This window comes from Anser cygnoides, chromosome 5 (assembly GCF_040182565.1).
Source record: "Anser cygnoides isolate HZ-2024a breed goose chromosome 5, Taihu_goose_T2T_genome, whole genome shotgun sequence".
Classification (NCBI taxonomy): domain Eukaryota; kingdom Metazoa; phylum Chordata; class Aves; order Anseriformes; family Anatidae; genus Anser; species Anser cygnoides.
This window is the reverse complement of record NC_089877.1, coordinates 32429236-32446876: the sequence shown is the minus strand read 5'-3', so window position 1 is coordinate 32446876 and position 17641 is coordinate 32429236. Positions and strand designations below refer to the sequence as shown.

At 39.3% G+C, this 17641-nt stretch overlaps 1 protein-coding gene across 2 annotated transcripts in view; it reads right to left on the bottom strand.

Annotated features, from left to right (window-relative positions):
- Window positions 1-17641, bottom strand: part of LOC106042985 (cytosolic phospholipase A2 epsilon-like) — a 30594-nt gene that overhangs the window by 1563 nt on the left and 11390 nt on the right. The window contains exons 3-18 of one of the 2 annotated variants that reach the window (XM_013192252.3): window positions 16720-16856; window positions 13336-13467; window positions 12221-12261; window positions 11752-11794; window positions 11039-11102; window positions 10063-10226; window positions 9700-9792; window positions 8960-8997; window positions 8365-8500; window positions 6393-6529; window positions 5709-5931; window positions 5017-5131; window positions 4363-4500; window positions 2301-2408; window positions 1036-1230; window positions 393-559 (exon numbers count right to left, since the gene is read on the bottom strand). In XM_013192252.3, the coding sequence (XP_013047706.1) occupies window positions 393-559; window positions 1036-1230; window positions 2301-2408; window positions 4363-4500; window positions 5017-5131; window positions 5709-5931; window positions 6393-6529; window positions 8365-8500; window positions 8960-8997; window positions 9700-9792; window positions 10063-10226; window positions 11039-11102; window positions 11752-11794; window positions 12221-12261; window positions 13336-13467; window positions 16720-16856 (1931 nt within the window). Of the gene's footprint in view, window positions 1-370; window positions 560-1035; window positions 1231-2300; window positions 2409-4362; window positions 4501-5016; window positions 5132-5708; window positions 5932-6392; window positions 6530-8364; window positions 8501-8959; window positions 8998-9699; window positions 9793-10062; window positions 10227-11038; window positions 11103-11751; window positions 11795-12220; window positions 12262-13335; window positions 13468-16719; window positions 16857-17641 lie in introns of both variants that reach the window. The other variant, XM_048065177.2, reaches the window with a different exon arrangement.

Below are 17641 nucleotides of genomic sequence, written 5' to 3'. Positions count from 1 at the left end.
CATGTGGATATCTTTAGGAGGTATCACAAGAAATTAAATGAGTTCGTCAGTGGTCAATACTGGTCCCAGAGAAACACCCCATACAGAGTACATAGTGAGCTGTATTGAGGTCCAAGGAGCACACAGGTGTAGAAGGTAATGTTTGCCGATCACAGGCTTAATTAAAATACAAGATTTAGAAAACTGATACTACTTCTGTTCTCCTTAGGGGACTGGCTGTGTTATGTTAGCATTAGTGTGAGACCCGGGTATCTAGAAAACTGGAGCTGTACACCAAGAATCCTTTTCTCCCAATATCAGTTTCTTCTACATAAATTATTCTGACTCCTTAGGATTTAAAAAGGGTGAAAAGACAGTTGTCATTACTGACAAGAATAGAGTGGTCATCGCACCGATGTCTGTGATCCAGAAGAATAATTTAAGTGTAGGACAACATCCACTTTTCTCTCTGGTCTCATGAGTGGTGGGTAGCTGATATCAATGTATCCTGCTGTGTCGGCAAGGCACAGGAACTCTGCTGTTTCTGTCAGCTGGTTGGGGAAATTCTCTAGTACAGTATCTAAAAGGAAATATTTCTTACAATGAGTGATTCTCCAAAGAAGTAATATATTTGCTGTTTGGCTAATAAAAGAGGGAATAATAATAATAATAATGAAATAAATGCCTCATTACTTTTTCCAAGACCCTGCTGCACTCCTGAAGTTCAGTCTTAACTCAGAAGAGAAAGATCTATCCACAACAAAAAGAGCTCCTCATGTCTGATGCTGCTGTTTTTGCATTCCCAACAAGCAGTAGCTGCCCTTCCCCAGAATCAAAAGATTTCTTGGAGTATCTGTTAAACATTTTAATTTCAGTAACAACAGAGCTGTACCACAATTACAGCTGTTTCGCAAATTCACATATGAAATTTGACTACTTATCTTGAAATTTTTGTTTCCAAAGTGAAGAATTAAGCCTGTTCATCATCTGCCTTCTCTTCACTAAGAAATATACCAACCATCTAACCAGCAGAAATTAATATTCGAAGATGGTTACCTTTCCATATATGAAAGCTTTTGCTCTGAAGGTATTCATTGTGCATCTGGAACCCCTTCAGAAAGTTGTAGAACTTTGAAACCATCACTCGCTCAGACAGGACCTCCCGAACAATGCCCATGATGCCACATTCAGGGGTGACTAAGTAAGTCTCCAACTGATGGTTCCTGGCTGGTAGAGAAGGCTCATCTCCTTCTGAGAGGTAGAAGAGATAAACAAGTTATTGTTTTGAAAGCATTATTTGCAATACTTAAAATGAACTAAATTGTAATATTATAATAATAATAATAATACATAATTATATAATTAAAGTGTACCATAATATCAGCTAAAGTAAAGAAGATCCTAGTAAGACATGGCAACATACAATCAAATAAATACCAGAATAGGAACAAGAAAATCAATGTTCAGTAAAGTATATTCCATAAAAAAACAAAGTGAGAACAGAAACAAACTTCTTAAAGCTAGAAAAAAGTGATCTATTGTTTGATAGAAATCATAGGTGGATTCCCTGTGTGAAAATCAATAGAGGCTAAGAATCCAGACCAGTTTATTTCAAAGCTAGTCCAAACTGGCTTTGAAAAAAATGCTGTCAGAAGACTTAGACATGTGGAAAAGAGAGAAAAAAAGGATTGTGCTAAATGACACCTCATCAGATTGAGAATGAGGGCCAATAACTTTCTGTCATCTCTGGCATTTACTGAGGGAAGGGTTCTGCAACACTTCCCTGGAGAAAGTGGTGAAAAGTATGTGAACCAGATTCATCGATCACATTTGAACACAGGGAAGACAGGCAACACCTCTAAATAGGACACAGAGTTCCACATAACTGATACATCCAAGTCTTTAACAACAACAACAGACAAAAAAAGTGTGATCTGACAAGGCAGACAGAGAACACAGCACTGAGTTTGTTTCAACATGCAGGTTTCCTGAAAGGCCCCTGGCAAAGATTATCTGCTTAAAACTTCGGTAGTTTTATATTTGGTGGCAAATCAACACTTACACAAATTCAGTGCAAGGGTGACCAGTGGAAATAACATTGCTATGGATGAATGCAGACAGAGAGTAAAGTGAAGTAGATAGTGGCAACACGAACCCCCAGGGGACAAAAAAAAAAAAAAAGAAAAAAAAAAGAAAAAAAAAAGCCAAAAGCTTTAAGATTTACAAAGATATAAAGATATCCTGCTATATGTATCTGGATGTTATATTCATTTATAGATTTGTAAAGCAACAGATAAAGTAGAAACAGAAATATAACCAACCAACATCAACAGCCCTGTGTTGGGTGCACCTCAGTGAGCACCTTTCTGAAGGATCCGATGAATGCCAGGCATCCAAGAGGTTGTATGAAAATACATTGCTCCACAGGCCTGTACAGTGATAGAGAAAAGGGTAACTGCTTAGAAATACTTAAATGGAAAATATCCCTTTGCTCTTTCCACAGGTTTTAAAACATAACTTTTCAGCTCTTGCAAGGAGTCTCAGAATGCCGCAAGGTTTCTGAACTCTAACCAAAAATGGTACTAAGTTCTTTTACAGAAGCTCACAGTTTATCCTCCAGAGGAACCTACATGGTTTTAAACATTGTGCCAGGCCTTCAGCCACCATAATTCATTGTCATATACAGTTATTACCAATATTTTGCAAGCCACTTTTTTCTAGCCTGCATATTCTTGTCCTATAAGCATCTCTCAAAGAGTAAAACCATGCCATTTCACATAAAGTAAGAGTCTGGTCTATAAAATGTCATATACAACTGTATACATAACTAAAGATTTAGAGTTTGCTCCTGAACAGCCAGGATCCAAGTAGTCAGAATACAATTTGGGATGGTCTGCAAAGCAGTCCCCTAAAACAAGACACCTTCAGTGCCAATTGTACACTTTCCCTTGACACCAGTTGAGTGAGACTAATCTCCCCCACATCCCTCTTCTTATTCCCATTGTCCTTAGTCACTTTTGTCCTTGCACTTAAGACATTACCTCTCCCTGCAAATGACACCTCACTTTTATCCTTAAATAGCCATGCTTAACTACCAGTACATTTAATTGTATCCCAAGAGGGCACTTAGGTTTCATCACTAGGTGGCAACATAGCTCTAACTCTCTAACCTTTCTAAAGATGCACTTTAGGGTCACCGGCCTAATTAAGGTACTGGGAGCAAGAACCCAGAGCTCAACCCAAACTGGATGTGCAGGGTGTGCTTGCTACCTGGCCACCTTGGGTATGACCACACCACTGTCATTGCTAAGCTGCAATGGAGGCGAGATATTCTCAGAAGGCTTCACAGTCCCGCGTAGCTCCATGATCTATTTCCTATCTCTGGCTGACAGCCCAAGGCACTTAACAGAAGAAGAATACATGAAAATGGGAAAACATAAATGGGTCTCTTCCCCACTCTCTAGCATCTCGCGGTTCTGGATTTGGTACTTGCCTGGCTTGCAAGTCTTGCAAGTCTTCCTCATGCCCAGGTATTTTCTCATGTTAGTACCAATATGACTCTGGGTTCCTTTTGCATCATACATTGAGGTGCACAACTTCTTTGCACTTCAAATAAGGAATACAACACAATGTTGTTTTTCATCTGGGCTTTTCAGTCGTAACTAAATCCTTTCTTACTGGTCTTCTTGGTGTCCTGTTGTGTGTCATGCTTATTTACATGTAATGCACCTGTTGTTCAGAGTTAAGAGCAGAAGGACTCTTCTGCAGACAACTTTACTCCCATGAACTAGCATATAAAATGGTATGGTAGAGAATTCTAGCACTGTACAAAGTTAAAACAAGAAGAATTGCATAAAAACTGCAAAGCTGTCCTTCATGCTTTCCTGGGAGCAATTCACACATTACTGAAATAAAAATGGCAAAACTCACCACTTTAATCATGCAAGAAAAACTTAAAAAAAATAGAATACTATTAAACTTGCAAAAATATCAATAACATTTGGGAACACTACTCAGAATTATCATATTATATAACAACTTCAGTATAACAACATTGCTTTTGTTATAAAATAGTCCCATTTATAGACAAATTTGGCTTTAAGATTCCAGTTTCAAAATATAAATGTTTTCCCTGTGGAAAACTGCTACTGACCTGTTGAAAATAAACTTCCTTACGCAGCCCTGAAACTTCAAGCATAAGAAACACAATAGTGAATAGTGTTATTTGAGATGTTCACCTAAGGAATGCATCCAAAATTGAGAACAAAATGTCGTACTTTATATTTCAGTCCTGCATGTTGCAGAGCACTGTTGAATATGCAGGGACTGTATATATTAGGCACTTTTTTAAACAATCCAAAGTTTCTCAAGGGAGCACATCACCTTTCATGAAGCAGATCCGAGACTCGGGGAGCTTCTTCATCAAGCGACCCATGAAAAACTTGCTGCCAAAATCCTCTGCACGAATGAAGGCACCATATTTTAAGAACCCAACCTCATAAGGTGTGAACTCAATCCATTCTGCAGAGACACCAAATGAATATTTAATTCAAAATCCTTTCCATACTTTCTTGAAAGAAATGCTCTGAAATGGCAGGGAAGCAACTGCAGGACAAACCCTATCAGCAGGGTGATCACAGTCTGGCCTTCCTGAGGGTAACGGTATCATTCTGATAGTTTCAGTCACTCACTCAAGTAATTTTTCCCAAACTTGTTCCTGCAGAACTTCCTAATGAGCCTCTCCATATGTGACATAAATGAAGTTTATATCAAAAAGGGTCAGCCTAAGTTACTCCACGTGCGGAGGTAAGGCTCTGATTTGGGAGTGCTTCGGCTGCCCTAAGGAACCTCCCCCAAATTTCTCCTGTCCCGTAGGAGCTGGGTTCCTTCCAGAGCCTGGGCACAAAGTCTAAAAATGGAAGATGAAAAGGAACTGGTTACGAATGCTATGGTTCAGTAGTGCAAGGGGTTGCAGGGCATGCAGTAACTGATAATACAGGTACACTGAGTCCAGATAGAGCTCAGTTTTGTCATCACCTTTAAACTCTGAAAGGCTGTAGTCATCTTTGATGTTGAGGATCATGTAGATAGGTAGGGGATTCTGACCCTGATTCAATGCCTGTCGCTCATCTGAGAGTCTGTGGTTGTTTTTCTGAGAATTGACCAGAAAAAGAGAAAGAGAAAACCAAGAAACCTTGTGACAGTGTACGGGCTTGCAAGATTATAGGAAAATAAATACCTGTTTCCAGCTACAATTTCTTATTCTCTCCATTCACTTTGAGTACAAACAATTTATTTAACCAAAGAATGATCTAAGCATTCACACACCCACTAAGGCTTATTTAATTACAGTAGAACTACAGGATGTTTTGTGGTACAGTGGGCTGTCATTCCTCCAAATAAGCGCATCCATTTTACATGGATTATTTAAGTTCTCACAGGGATGAATGGAGCAAAAGAAACCAAAGGCAGGACACCAGTACTAGGTGTCCTAGATACATGTATATACAGTATTAGGTGTATTAGATACATGTATAAGGAGATACAGGTTTCTTGCTCTACTGAATATCTCTTAGGCTGGTAATTATATGTTAAGAGGTATGTGGGGTCAAATGATCTTTGTCAGTCAGCAGAAATCATCTGCCTGATAATGCTAGCACCTGTCCCTGGAGCTTCATTTTCTGTACAACAGTATTCAGGAGCTGTTACGGAAAATACAGACATGCTACCCCATCACTTAATGCCTTTTCCAGCAGAAGCCCCCATAAATCGATGCTAGAGATCTGGTATCCTTCTTGCTTCCTCCGATTTAGTTCCCGGTCATAATACTTCAAGCTCTCCAGGGAAAAGCAGCTCAGCTTGCATTTGGTCATATGTCTGCGGACTTCACCAATTGGTCCCAAGAGATCCTTGTGTGACCAGTCAGGGTTCTGATACAAATGTGACAAGGTCCTGGGGAAAAGAAAGAAGTATGTTATCACATTTTTAAGTGTGCTTTCACTTTTAAGGCTTGGATTTAAGGACCACAACAAACAATCTAGCTGAGGTTCATAAAAAGGGCTTTGGGGCTCAGTACGTTATGAAAGAGAAAAGAATTTTTGATTTAGATCCCATAGAAATCTACCACATATGATTAAATAATTTCTTGCACTTCATTAAATCAAGGTGCTAAGCTTTGAGTTAGCTGTCAAATATAAGGCAGATGGAAATTAAGATAGAGTTGATTTGGGGTAGAAATTGAGAAATCTGATGCAATAGGAACAACTAAAATGTTTTACAACATGTTCCTTATGCAACAATAAAAAAGCTTGAAACTAAAAATATACACCTTCCTTTACCAAAACAAAGAGAATAAACCTCATATAGCAGGCTATAGAGTTGACAGACGACATCTTTGTTCAGGATTTCCTTACCATGTTGAGCCAGATGACCCAGTGATGTATGAAATAGCATCTAAGAGATCCAGCTTCTGAAGACCCAGCAGGTTGCCTAACAAAGATGTCAGTGCCCGGGTGCCACCTCCTGTTGTCATGACTGCTACAACTGGTACCTGTTTAAGCATAAACACAGCAGCTGGTAAGCAACAGCTTAGTACTCATGAGCAGATGTTGTCACAGCTAAATGAATCACAGCATTTCGGTCCTGCAAGAAATTCTGACATCTCACCATTTCCCCAAGCAGAGGAGAGAAAGAAGAAATGTTGGTATTTCATATAGAAATTTAAAGAAAATAGACAGTTTGGTAGTTTTGACATTTTTCAGCTAAAGAGACTGGGCTTCTAAATTCTTACATGCTGGCTTACTGAAACAGCTCATAACTTTTTTTCAAGGCATTTCAATCTTATGCTGTTTTCCTTCGTGTAACATAATCTCCTGAGGGGTCTATTTTGAGAACCAGAAAAGCTCATCCTCTTTTGTAAGTCAAATATAATGACTGGATTATATTTCTCATAAGGTACCTAGAGTACATAATTGCAGTGATGAACCACAAAGCCTGATTGCATAGAAAACTAAATTATATTACAGGAAGACACATTTCTCCAAGTAAAACCCACTGAGAGGAGAGGGGCCAAGTGACATTTTCTATACACATTTCCTATACACATTTCCAGGCAATCACATCAAGGAAATACTTAGCGATGCTTCTTTAAACTGATCCAAATCAAGCATTTCAGCTCAAAGCAAAGTATTCTGATTTCGGTTTAAGTATGAGGAAACATTCCCTTTTCTTGTTGGACAACCTGAAATTAGTAGCTAAAAGTAGTCCCATAAAAAAAAGTAAAAGCTTAGACTCCCCTCCCACCCTCCACCGCCCAAAACCAATATGTTAATGAGAAATGATCTACTGGTATACTGGTGTGATTAGTTTGTGTACAGGGACACCATTTTGATGATCTTAGAGATCTGTTCCAGCCTAAATGAGTCTGTGATTTATAGCACCCAAAGACATACTGTCATGTCATGCTTAATATGCCTTTGGTGCAGATGTTCTGGGCAAGATGAAAAGCACAGGTGAAAAGAAATCCTCAGAATGAAAAATTCTTCATTTCTGTAGTGCCTGATCACAAGCCATATTCCCTCCCTGAAACACCAACCATCCCCATGCCGGCATGTACATGAACAAACGCGAACCCTAACTCACTGAGTGCTAAATTCTGAGGTATTTTGTGCCTGCTGCCTCCTCTTGTTTTCACCCTAATATTTTCTCTAATAAGTGCCATAAAAGACTAAGGTCACTCTAACAGAAGGAAAAAAAAAAAAAAGGAAAAACAAAAAAAAGAAAAAAGGAAATCAATTCGACATTTTGAAAGACTAGAAAATTTATTTTGCTTGGATTCCCAACTGGAAAATGGAGTTTGAAACTCAGATTTGTTTCTGAAGGGGCTGTGGTTCTTATGCTCTGAGACTCATTTTCATTTTGCACTTCAAATGGAAGCTTATGGGATCTGGCTTATCCAGACTGATGCACAATTTCTAGACACAATGGTCCCACGTAGGAGAGATGAGAGGAAAATGTTGAATAACATTGTGCTGTTAGAGTAACAGTACAGCTGAAATGGTGACCACTGGAGAGAGCTGGTGATAAGGAACATCATCATCATTCAGTGTTACGTATCATTTCAAGTGCTAGGTTTTTTCCACTCAAAAGCTGACAGTATAAAATGCCCTATCTGGGGCCTTGGTAACTGAAAGCTCAGCTAAAAAAAAAGTATGATTCTCCAGGACTGGGATTCACAGATGAAAAAGAAGTAATGCAGAAAAAAATGCTGATTTTTATGTGGGGCACTGAACACATCAGTGCTGGTTAAGGAACAATATACAAACAGCTATGGACAACTCATTTCTGTTACACAACACAGTCCAGCCCCAATAGTGCTCCCCATACCTCATGGTCTTGTAGGTCCCGTTCTAAATGAAGTGCTTTTTTCAGAGCAGAAGCCACCAATTTCCTCCGTTTCTGTAGGAAATTTTTCTCCTCCATACATAGATCAAACTCCAGGCGAACATCTAATTTTCTTGACCTCAGACAGAGTCCACAGTTAAACAGGATATAAAAAGCCTATGTACATGATCAATTCCGATTAAGGTCTGGACCTATGCTTACAAGTCATAAACTTTACAATAAGGCTTTAAAAAGATGGTATTGTGGCCCCATGAAAGCATACCAGAAAAGACTAAGTTACCAGGTTTTGAAGTCTTACAGAAAAAAAAATAGAAATACTGCTTTTTTTTTTCCACACTGCTTTTCAAGAAGTGTCAAACATAAATATTGTAGTCCATAAACAGATACTATAAACAGTGAAATTTTTTAAATTCGTTGCCTGAAGACCTTTATTTTTATATATATACACAAGTATCTCGGATTCTTTACAAGCAAGGAAAATGAGAAACATTTTTCTAAACATGTAGCTCCATGATTTTTTTTATTCAGAAAAGATCTTTTTTTCACAACCACAAAACCCAAAGACACAATTTCTTACCAGTCAGTTGACTTCACATGTAAACTGATTGTTTCATCCTGAAAACAAACAAACAAAACAACAATGAAAAAAACCACACAACACAATATAAGTATTGGAGATGATTTTATGCCCTCTCTTTTCAGTCAGCTTTAAAGGCCTTCACTTTTTCTGAGAGCAGTGTTAGAGCCACAAAGCTGTAACAATGAGAAATTCCATCCTATTGTTAGAACTTCTGCAAGTCCATTGTATTTTCATTAAAATTATTTATACTAAAGTTTAAGCTTAAAGTTACACAGAGCAGTATACAGTAAAAACCAACATGAGGTCTGCCAGTGTGCCCTGCCTTGCTTCATTTTTTGCATATTCACGGACCTGCAAACTTCAACACAAAAATAGGACAAAAAAGCCAGGTGTGAGTATCATAAATTGTCAGAATCACAGACATAACTTCAAACAAGCCATAAAGTCTGAGATTTGTCTGCTTCATCGTGTGAGTTTTAATTAGTAAGTGTTATTTAATCAAGTCCTTTCCTTTAAATAATCACCAAAGGACAGAGCATCTTAAATAAACTCTACCCTTCCTACATTCCTCCCTAGCACAGCCTTTTATTATTTTGCATAGTTTTCTAATGCTTGCAGATAATGGAGGCTAGCAGTTAGATATGTAAACTTCTACTTCATGGTAATGTAGTAAACTTATGCCCATCGATCTTGGGGCCATAGCTTTTGATTTATTCTAAAAAGTTGGTATCAATCACCTTTGCTACTGCTACTTTCTCCTTGAAGGGAAATGAATCCAGAGGAATCCTGAGGGATGCACTGCAATCTCTTTTCTCTTCACATGAGGTACCCTGAAAAATAAAATTTAATGTAGAAAAATATTTAACGTATATACCACAGAAGAGTACTGTCACCAACCTATCTTTTTGAATAGGGTCAACATTCAGCAATTTCCAAGTTGGCATCTATTATTTAGGTGTCTTAGTGGGTACAGCACTCTTCCAGAGCGGAAGATCATGGAAGATGACTTTTGATTAAAAATACAAATTCTTTCCATTTGTCTCAGTGAAGTATGGAAAAACATGATCTTACTGCGCTCTCTCAACCTGAGGATCACGTACCAAGCAGAAGGGTGGCTTCTTTTCTGCCAGAGCCATGCACAGCTCTGGCAGACTGTACTTGATATAATGGAAGATGAGGGGCTTTTTGGGTTGCTGGGCAGAGCCCAGTGACAGAGTCTGGCTCTCTTCATATGAGCCCTTCACTGAAAACAAGAAGTCTTTTTCTAAAGAAAAAGGATGAAATATATACAGAGAACATAATGGTTATGATCACAGAAATAGAACATTAAACAGTCATTTAGAAGTAGTTCTTTTTATATACAAGCCATTCAGCAATGCTTAAAAGTTCCTAGACTATCTTTATCCAAACAGGAAATATTACAGGAAACGAAACAAAACAAAACAAAAGAGCTTGTAAAAAAGCATTAGCTGTTTTGGAAACTCAGACCTGTAGGAAAACTGGGCAAAATGTAAACTGCTGAGACAGAATAATGTATTTACTTCCATTTTACAGCGCTAATAAGATTCATGCTCTAATTGCAAATCCCAGTTTTAATAGATAGTTAGCATAGAACAGACACAGCATGGACACAGACAAACCATCCAACACCTGTGCTTATTACACAATACTATTTACACAATAATATTATACAATATTACAAGATACTGTGTTTTTTTTCCATCTCAGTTTCATCATAGTAGTGTGCTTAAGAGAGAGAGAGGTAGACCTATACAGAAATGCAGCATGCTTGAAGAGTTGCTTGGACTACTTTTGCTAAGCCCAGTGTTGTCCCAAGTCATAACTTAACTAAGGTGATACCCATCCTACTATCATAGGGACATTTAGGATTCCTATAAGGACAAAGAAGGGAAATTACTGGATAAGACAGTGACAAAAAAAGTTCTGAAATATCCAAATGGTTTATACTTCACGGAGTTTAAAACCCAGTCACCACGTTTTCTTTTTTTTGTATTGCATTTTTTGATGTTAATAAAAAATGTCAAACATATTTTTGTTTCTAGTTTAAAGTCTAACCTGAAGCTTCTTTCTTCATCTGTTTATTGTCTATCAGAACTTCCAAGCAGGAAATTTCACGAGACTGCAGAAGGGATGAATGATGAGACAATTAAATATCCAAAATGTGCGACACCTGAGTCACTTCACTGCTATTTATTTCTGGCCACCTAGGTTTCTGGGGTCTGAAGAACAGTCCACTTTGTGTTTGGTAGGCTTGTAAGAGAAAGATTTTGGCACTCTGATGGTGTGCTGGGGTTTCAGCTGAAAGAAAAATGGCTGTGGCAGTGTGGTCTGTCTGCAGGGACAGGGCTGGGAAGGGAGAGGATATAACCAAGGAAGGAACAGGAGCATGCTGAGGATTCCTGAGGGTGAATTGATAGGCCAGTCAAATCCACATCATCCAAGATACGGACGGCTGTGAGAGAGTCCCTAGAGCAGTCCCCAGAAGGGATGACACAAAGGCAGTAAGCCAATGAAAGAGCACTTCAGGCTTTGCCAAGAAGCTTGCCATCAGCTGTTAATAGAGGACATATCTGTGGATATCCCCAGTGACTGTGTTCACTCTTTCCAAATACATACTCCCCCACAGAGCCACACAGGCAGACAGCTGCCAGTGTCTGACCCCCTTCAGCTCTACCTGCAGTGAGATGTTGGGGCACCTCCCACATTCATCCCTCCCAACACTAGTAGGAAAATGAACACAGCAGAAAAGAGAAATAGTTTAAAATTACCACTAATACACCATTATTGACAAGACTTTCAGGAGGAACCGGACTGAAAGACAGAAAAAAAATGCAATCAGAACTAATATGTACTAAATACCTCTTTAAATGAACAGCAGGAATAACATTTTCCTTAAAGGTTGTCTCAACTAGCACAGTCTGTAATAGGTCACTGATTTTTTTTTCTGTTTTCAAAGACATCTGAAATATGGTTTTCTTATATATATTTTTTTATGGTAATGAATAGTAAGAAATATTTAGCACACTTGTTGCAGTTCTTAGTATCTTTCTCCCTCCTCCAGGAAATATCAGAATAAATTAGCATCCAGGATGATTCTTGGTAGATAAGGAACAGAGTGTTTTTGCCAATATGCAGCTAACTTGGTAAACACTATCTGTGGCTGCGATGCTATTTTAAACTACATTAAACCCTAGCACATGTTTTACAGTTCTTCAGTTCCATATGGATTTTACTCACATGCTCTCTGATGCAAATTCAACCTCCAGCAGCTCTTGTGTCTGTAAAAGATTAATTCATTTTAAGCATTCAAATTAATTTTCTTTCTTGCTAACTATGCTTGCTAATGATTATTTGGGCTCCTGAAATAGCTCTTAAAGTCTAATTTTCCTGTTTTAGGGTATGCTCAGATGATTGAAAGCAATTGAGTTAAAGTGATTTTGGAAGGTATTCTCCCTCCTCAGACTGCCTGTGCTTGTCCATTAAGTAGTGAGGCAGAATACAATGATCACACAGGGAATCCCCAGTCCTAAGTCTGCCAGAAGTGTTGGCTTAAAACTGTCTTTGGCTTTTTTGGGTAATGCTATCAGAGGACTGATAGTCTTGGATAGCACCGGGCATTCTCGATTCTTCTGATGGGAAGGGTTCCCATAACAAGGATAATACATTGACCAACTACTAAACGAGTTTATAGACTTCCTGCCGATATTACCTCTGTGTAAGCTGAATACCAATACTTACCAATAAGAAAAGTCAGTGAAACAGCATATCTACAAAAACATCTAAATTGGACATCCTTGTTGATGTCATCTTATATGTATTCAGACAGACTAAAGCAATGAAATACAGCAGATGGCCATCTACCAGCTTTAACATCTCAGCACGAATCTTTGTGTTATATTTAGGAATGCATGAAAAATTTACAGGCCAGGTTATCAGTTTTTAACTGAGCACTCCAACATCTGTGTCAGCATATGCCAAAACTCATAAGTGCTGGTCCCAGGAAAAGAAATTCTGACAGGAAAACTTTGCTCAGTGGTGATGGGATCTTCTATCCCCAGCAAAATCTATTAGAGCAACAGAGTCAAGAAAGAGGAAAAAAGGGAACTCTGCTGCCAAAAAAAAAATCCTACTAAGAGGGCGGAGGAGCTAGCAAAAACCTTCAGCATGACGTCCAACAGAAGGAGCACTTTGCATTCTATTGAACTAGGTCTGAATGGTATTTTTCAGATTAATAAAGTACAAATGAATATGAAATAAACCCTCCCACCTACAATTGCTTTACAATAAGTTATTTAGGAGGTAACAGCAAAACTACGTTCCTTTTCTGTGGCCACGGCTACTTTATTTCTCACCTCTGGATTTAATCGAAATGTCAAGCGAACAGTTTCTCCAAGCTGTATTTTAGCAACATCAAAGAGGACAGTGAAGAGGAGGTCATCTTTAGTGATTGCATTTTCATCATAGACTTTCAGTTCAAGAACATTCTGTGAATAGAGGTAGAGGATTAAGAACATTTCTATTTGGAGACCTTATGGAGGAATGAGATGATGTGCTCAGAGATTTAAGGAAGACAGAGAACGGGGAGACATGAGAGAGCATGGTCAACTTTTCATCTACATAGAGCTGAATAAAAATATTCAGAATCTTAAAATAGTTGAGTTTGCTGATAATTTTCCCCTGCAGAGTAATTTAAATGACAAAGGCTAGCAGAACCATTGAACGCACAGGTCCCATGTTGGGAAACACGATCAACCTCTAGCTTGATTTGAGGTCACCATTTTTCCCCGAACTGTAGGAAATCACCCAGTGGCCAAGACTTTATTATTATTATTGAGGAAAAAATATATATGAATATACATATGTGTGTGTGTGTATCTTTGGATATAAGCAGTGATTAAAATACATTAAGGAAGAGCCATATAACTACTGAATTATGACATAATTATATCCTGTAAATTATTAATCAGATCACACATGGAGCTAATTACCAAGCAATCTGCGGAAATGGATATCTTTTTTTTAAATTGGCAAAAAACATCCACAGAAGCAGCAGAACAAAGGCCTATTTCCACTGGATTTCATCCTGCACCTCTCAACCTTCTGATCCTTCCTGTCATGGCAGGGAGCTTCTCCTCTCCCTCCTCTGCCACCCATGGTCTGGCCTGGCAGGAGGGGACGCAGCTCCACCAGGGGCTTCTTGCAGCTGCACGCCAGCTGGCTCAGAGGTGCCTCCCACAGTGGTGAGCAAAGTAACGTGAGCAGCTGTTTTCCCGGTGGGGAAACAATTCAGGCCCCAATAGGCAGCTCATTTTCATGAAAATTACAAGGACCTTTTATCTCAGAGGTTGCTCCTTATCTGTCAGATTCAAGTGAAATTTGCCAACGGGTTTGATGATTATCACACTGATGGGCCCACAATCTCACACACAAACACATCCGCAAGAAGTGTGATCGCGTGAGCTTTGTTGCCTTAAAAGTTGAGAATAAATCACATAAACTCAAAAGTCAACTGAATATACAAATGGTCTTAAAGAAAGATGAACCAGTTCCAAGTATTCTGGGAAATATCGACATCTAACCTTTCTGGAAGAAGCTGGTAAGTGAGAGATGGCAAGTGTTAGCAAATTTCAGTTTGCAGTTTGATGTCAGAAGACAGAAAGGCTGCTCTCCTTTAAGGGCACAAGTGTAAACGCATTACACTGTGGTTCAAACAGAAAAAATTATCCTCAGTGCAGAGAGGGTCATCCGTGGAGCTCTGAATTTCTTTCCACCACCTTGCTAAGAAAAACAGACTGACAAGAAGCAGAGAAAAGCAGCCACAGCAATTAGGTTCACAGGCTGAAGAATATAAGAGGATGAGAAATATATATATCACAGAAATATATATTACAGTAATAGATACATCTATTATTGCAGCAGACTGTCCTTATTTGGCTAAAATGGTGGACATTTTCTAGTGTTGAAGGCAGAAGGGCCTCTGGGTGGTTCCCTGCTCCTGACAGAGGACATGAAGGCACCAGGTGCCTTGTGAAAGCGCTGGCAGAGACACACCATCCGGAGTTGACCCTCAGAGGGACTGGAGGCTGCCAACTTGGTGGTGGAGAGGCCGCCTGCCCCGTGCAGCAGCCTGGGGAAGCCCATCCTCACAGGCGGTGATCTGTCAGAAGTTCACCAGAACAGATCCCTTCCAATAAACTCACCAGTTCCTGACAGGAAACAGCGGAACATCAAAATGTTTTTATATTCCATGGTGACAGTGTATTGTGCGATTTTACTGAGCTCTAGCTCCCACAATTTGGCAAGATGAATTCCTGAACTATACACATGACAAGTGAGAAGAAAATAAGCAGAGCACCAGACTCTGGCTCTGCTCAGAAGGCAAGGAGCAGAGTAATTCCAGTGTATGCAGAGAAAACCATGAGAGCCTTAACTTGGTCTTTTGAACTCAGACAGCAGTGAGGTTGCAGTGGCAGACATGCCAGCGTGTGTTGTTGTCCAGAATTCCCAGAATATGTTTGTGCAGCCCACACTAAAGTGACAGCAGCCACTACCATACTGCTGCTGCTGCTCACCAAAAATTGCTGGGGCTACTGCCATATGTCCTGCCACAAATTTACTGCAGAGTAAACATAAGTCCTTGCAGGACTGGTTCAAGTAGCTTCCTGCGGCCACTGGCTGTGGCATGGTTTTTTGGCTATTACATATGGTATCGCAATTTTGAAATACTTGTCATACACAAGCCATTGCAAAGTGCTAATGTTCTGGTGCAAGAGGTACAGAGCAGTGGGTGTTTGCTCTCATGCTAAAATGTTCATGCCTTGCCTTCTGCTTTCCTGCTAAACCTGAAGGGCTTGGTGAAATTGTGCCTCAGCGGTGTTTTGAAAGAAGCTGGACTTTTTTTGGTCTGCAAGGAAAACACTGGACTTAGGCCACAGACCAGTAGACGTGCTGAAGCTGAAAAAGTGTATGAAACAGGACCAGCACCACCTCACCTGGCAGAACTGAGCCTGAGGCTCATGCATAGGCAACTTCCGTGGACAAAGGAAAGAGGTATTGTTGACTGAAGACCCTGTGGTGGAGCTGTTCTGAGTGTCCTGTTGGCATTGATGATAAGACAGGTGGGGGAATGGCCTGCTGATTTGGCACCTGGTGGAACTGCAGTTCACCTGCTCTGTCAGCAGCACCAGGAACTGAAGGGTGCAAGTCTTAAAACAAGGTTTGATAGGCTGTAAGCCAACTTTTCTTCATGCCTAGGGCTATCTTAAGCTCTCACATTTATCACCATGGTAAAAACTTAGCTGGCCTTCTGCAAACTTGAAAATTTTGTTTTGTTTGCCTTTTTTTTTTTTTTAAGTTGAGGTAATTCCAAAGAAATAGTAAAAAAAAAAAAAAAAAAGCACTCAGGCTTGCTTTCATTACTTAGTTCATATGTGTCTGTCTTATGCTCTTCAGTCTACTCTGAAATTCTCACCTTTACTCTTCAAAAAAAAGGAAAAATAATAAAAGAGAAAAAGTGAAAAGCAGTAGAACATTATATGAATAGTTGTGAAATATCTCATCTATCTACTACACAACACAAAAATAAAATTTAATTTTGCTGCTGCATGCTACTGCACATTCCCTTACCCACCATCCCTCCAGTCTCTCGCACATAGCTATTTTTATGGTACCCTACATATGGATCACAAAATGAGATCTCCGCCCAAATAGAAAAACAAATACACTCTGCATCTTACTTTTACTTGGCTCTGGATCCTGAAGCAAAATGTTTCATTCCAGATTGGGTCTTTGCAGTTCTTGATGGTTTTGGTCCGGACAGTCTCAGAGGAAGCAGTAGGCAAGGACAGGCTTACATAGCAGTCAGTTTGACTAACTGTATTAAAAAAGATATATTGTAACTAACATATTACGATAAAAATCTTAGAACATAAGCTTATAGCACGGCATAGATGGTAAGCTGCAAAAAGGAGATACTGTTTTTATTACTTTTTCTAAACATTCTTACTCAACAACCCTCACTACTACTTGTTCTGTCAAGCAGGTTGAAGCTCTGGTCATTAATGGAGATTCAGAGAAGCTAATATCCTAATATATCGATACGTCCTAATATCCAATTATCCCAGTAAAAGGAACTGGTGAGGAAAAAAAAGAAAAAAAAAGCGCTATTTCTATTTAACATATTGATATGTCCCCAGTTTGTTGAGACTCTGAAGTGAAGAGTATGGCAGGACTCACTCCCTCTGCACTCTTGTTCACTCTTACCAGCCCTCCAATTTGGAGCAAATCTGCTATCCTAGGTTCTGTACATTGCTCTGTACTCATGTTTAACACAACAGACATTTCTTTTGTCTGCTGGGCAACCACAGTTGTCTCTAATGTCTCCAACCTTTAGAACTCATTTTGTAATCACAGTAGCAGGTCATATTTGGTGTAATATGAGACAGTTTGGGACTATGGGATACATCCTGAGAGGCAGCGTGACCAAGCAGGTAACCTGCTGGAAAAGGTCTCATGACATGTTGGCTCCAATCCCAGCTCTGTTCCAGGCTGCTAGGTCATTGCAGGCAATTGCTTCCATTTAAATTAATCTTCTCTATCTGCATTTTCCCATCAATACAACAGTGATAATGATCATTTCCTCTTTTGTAACTTGCTTTG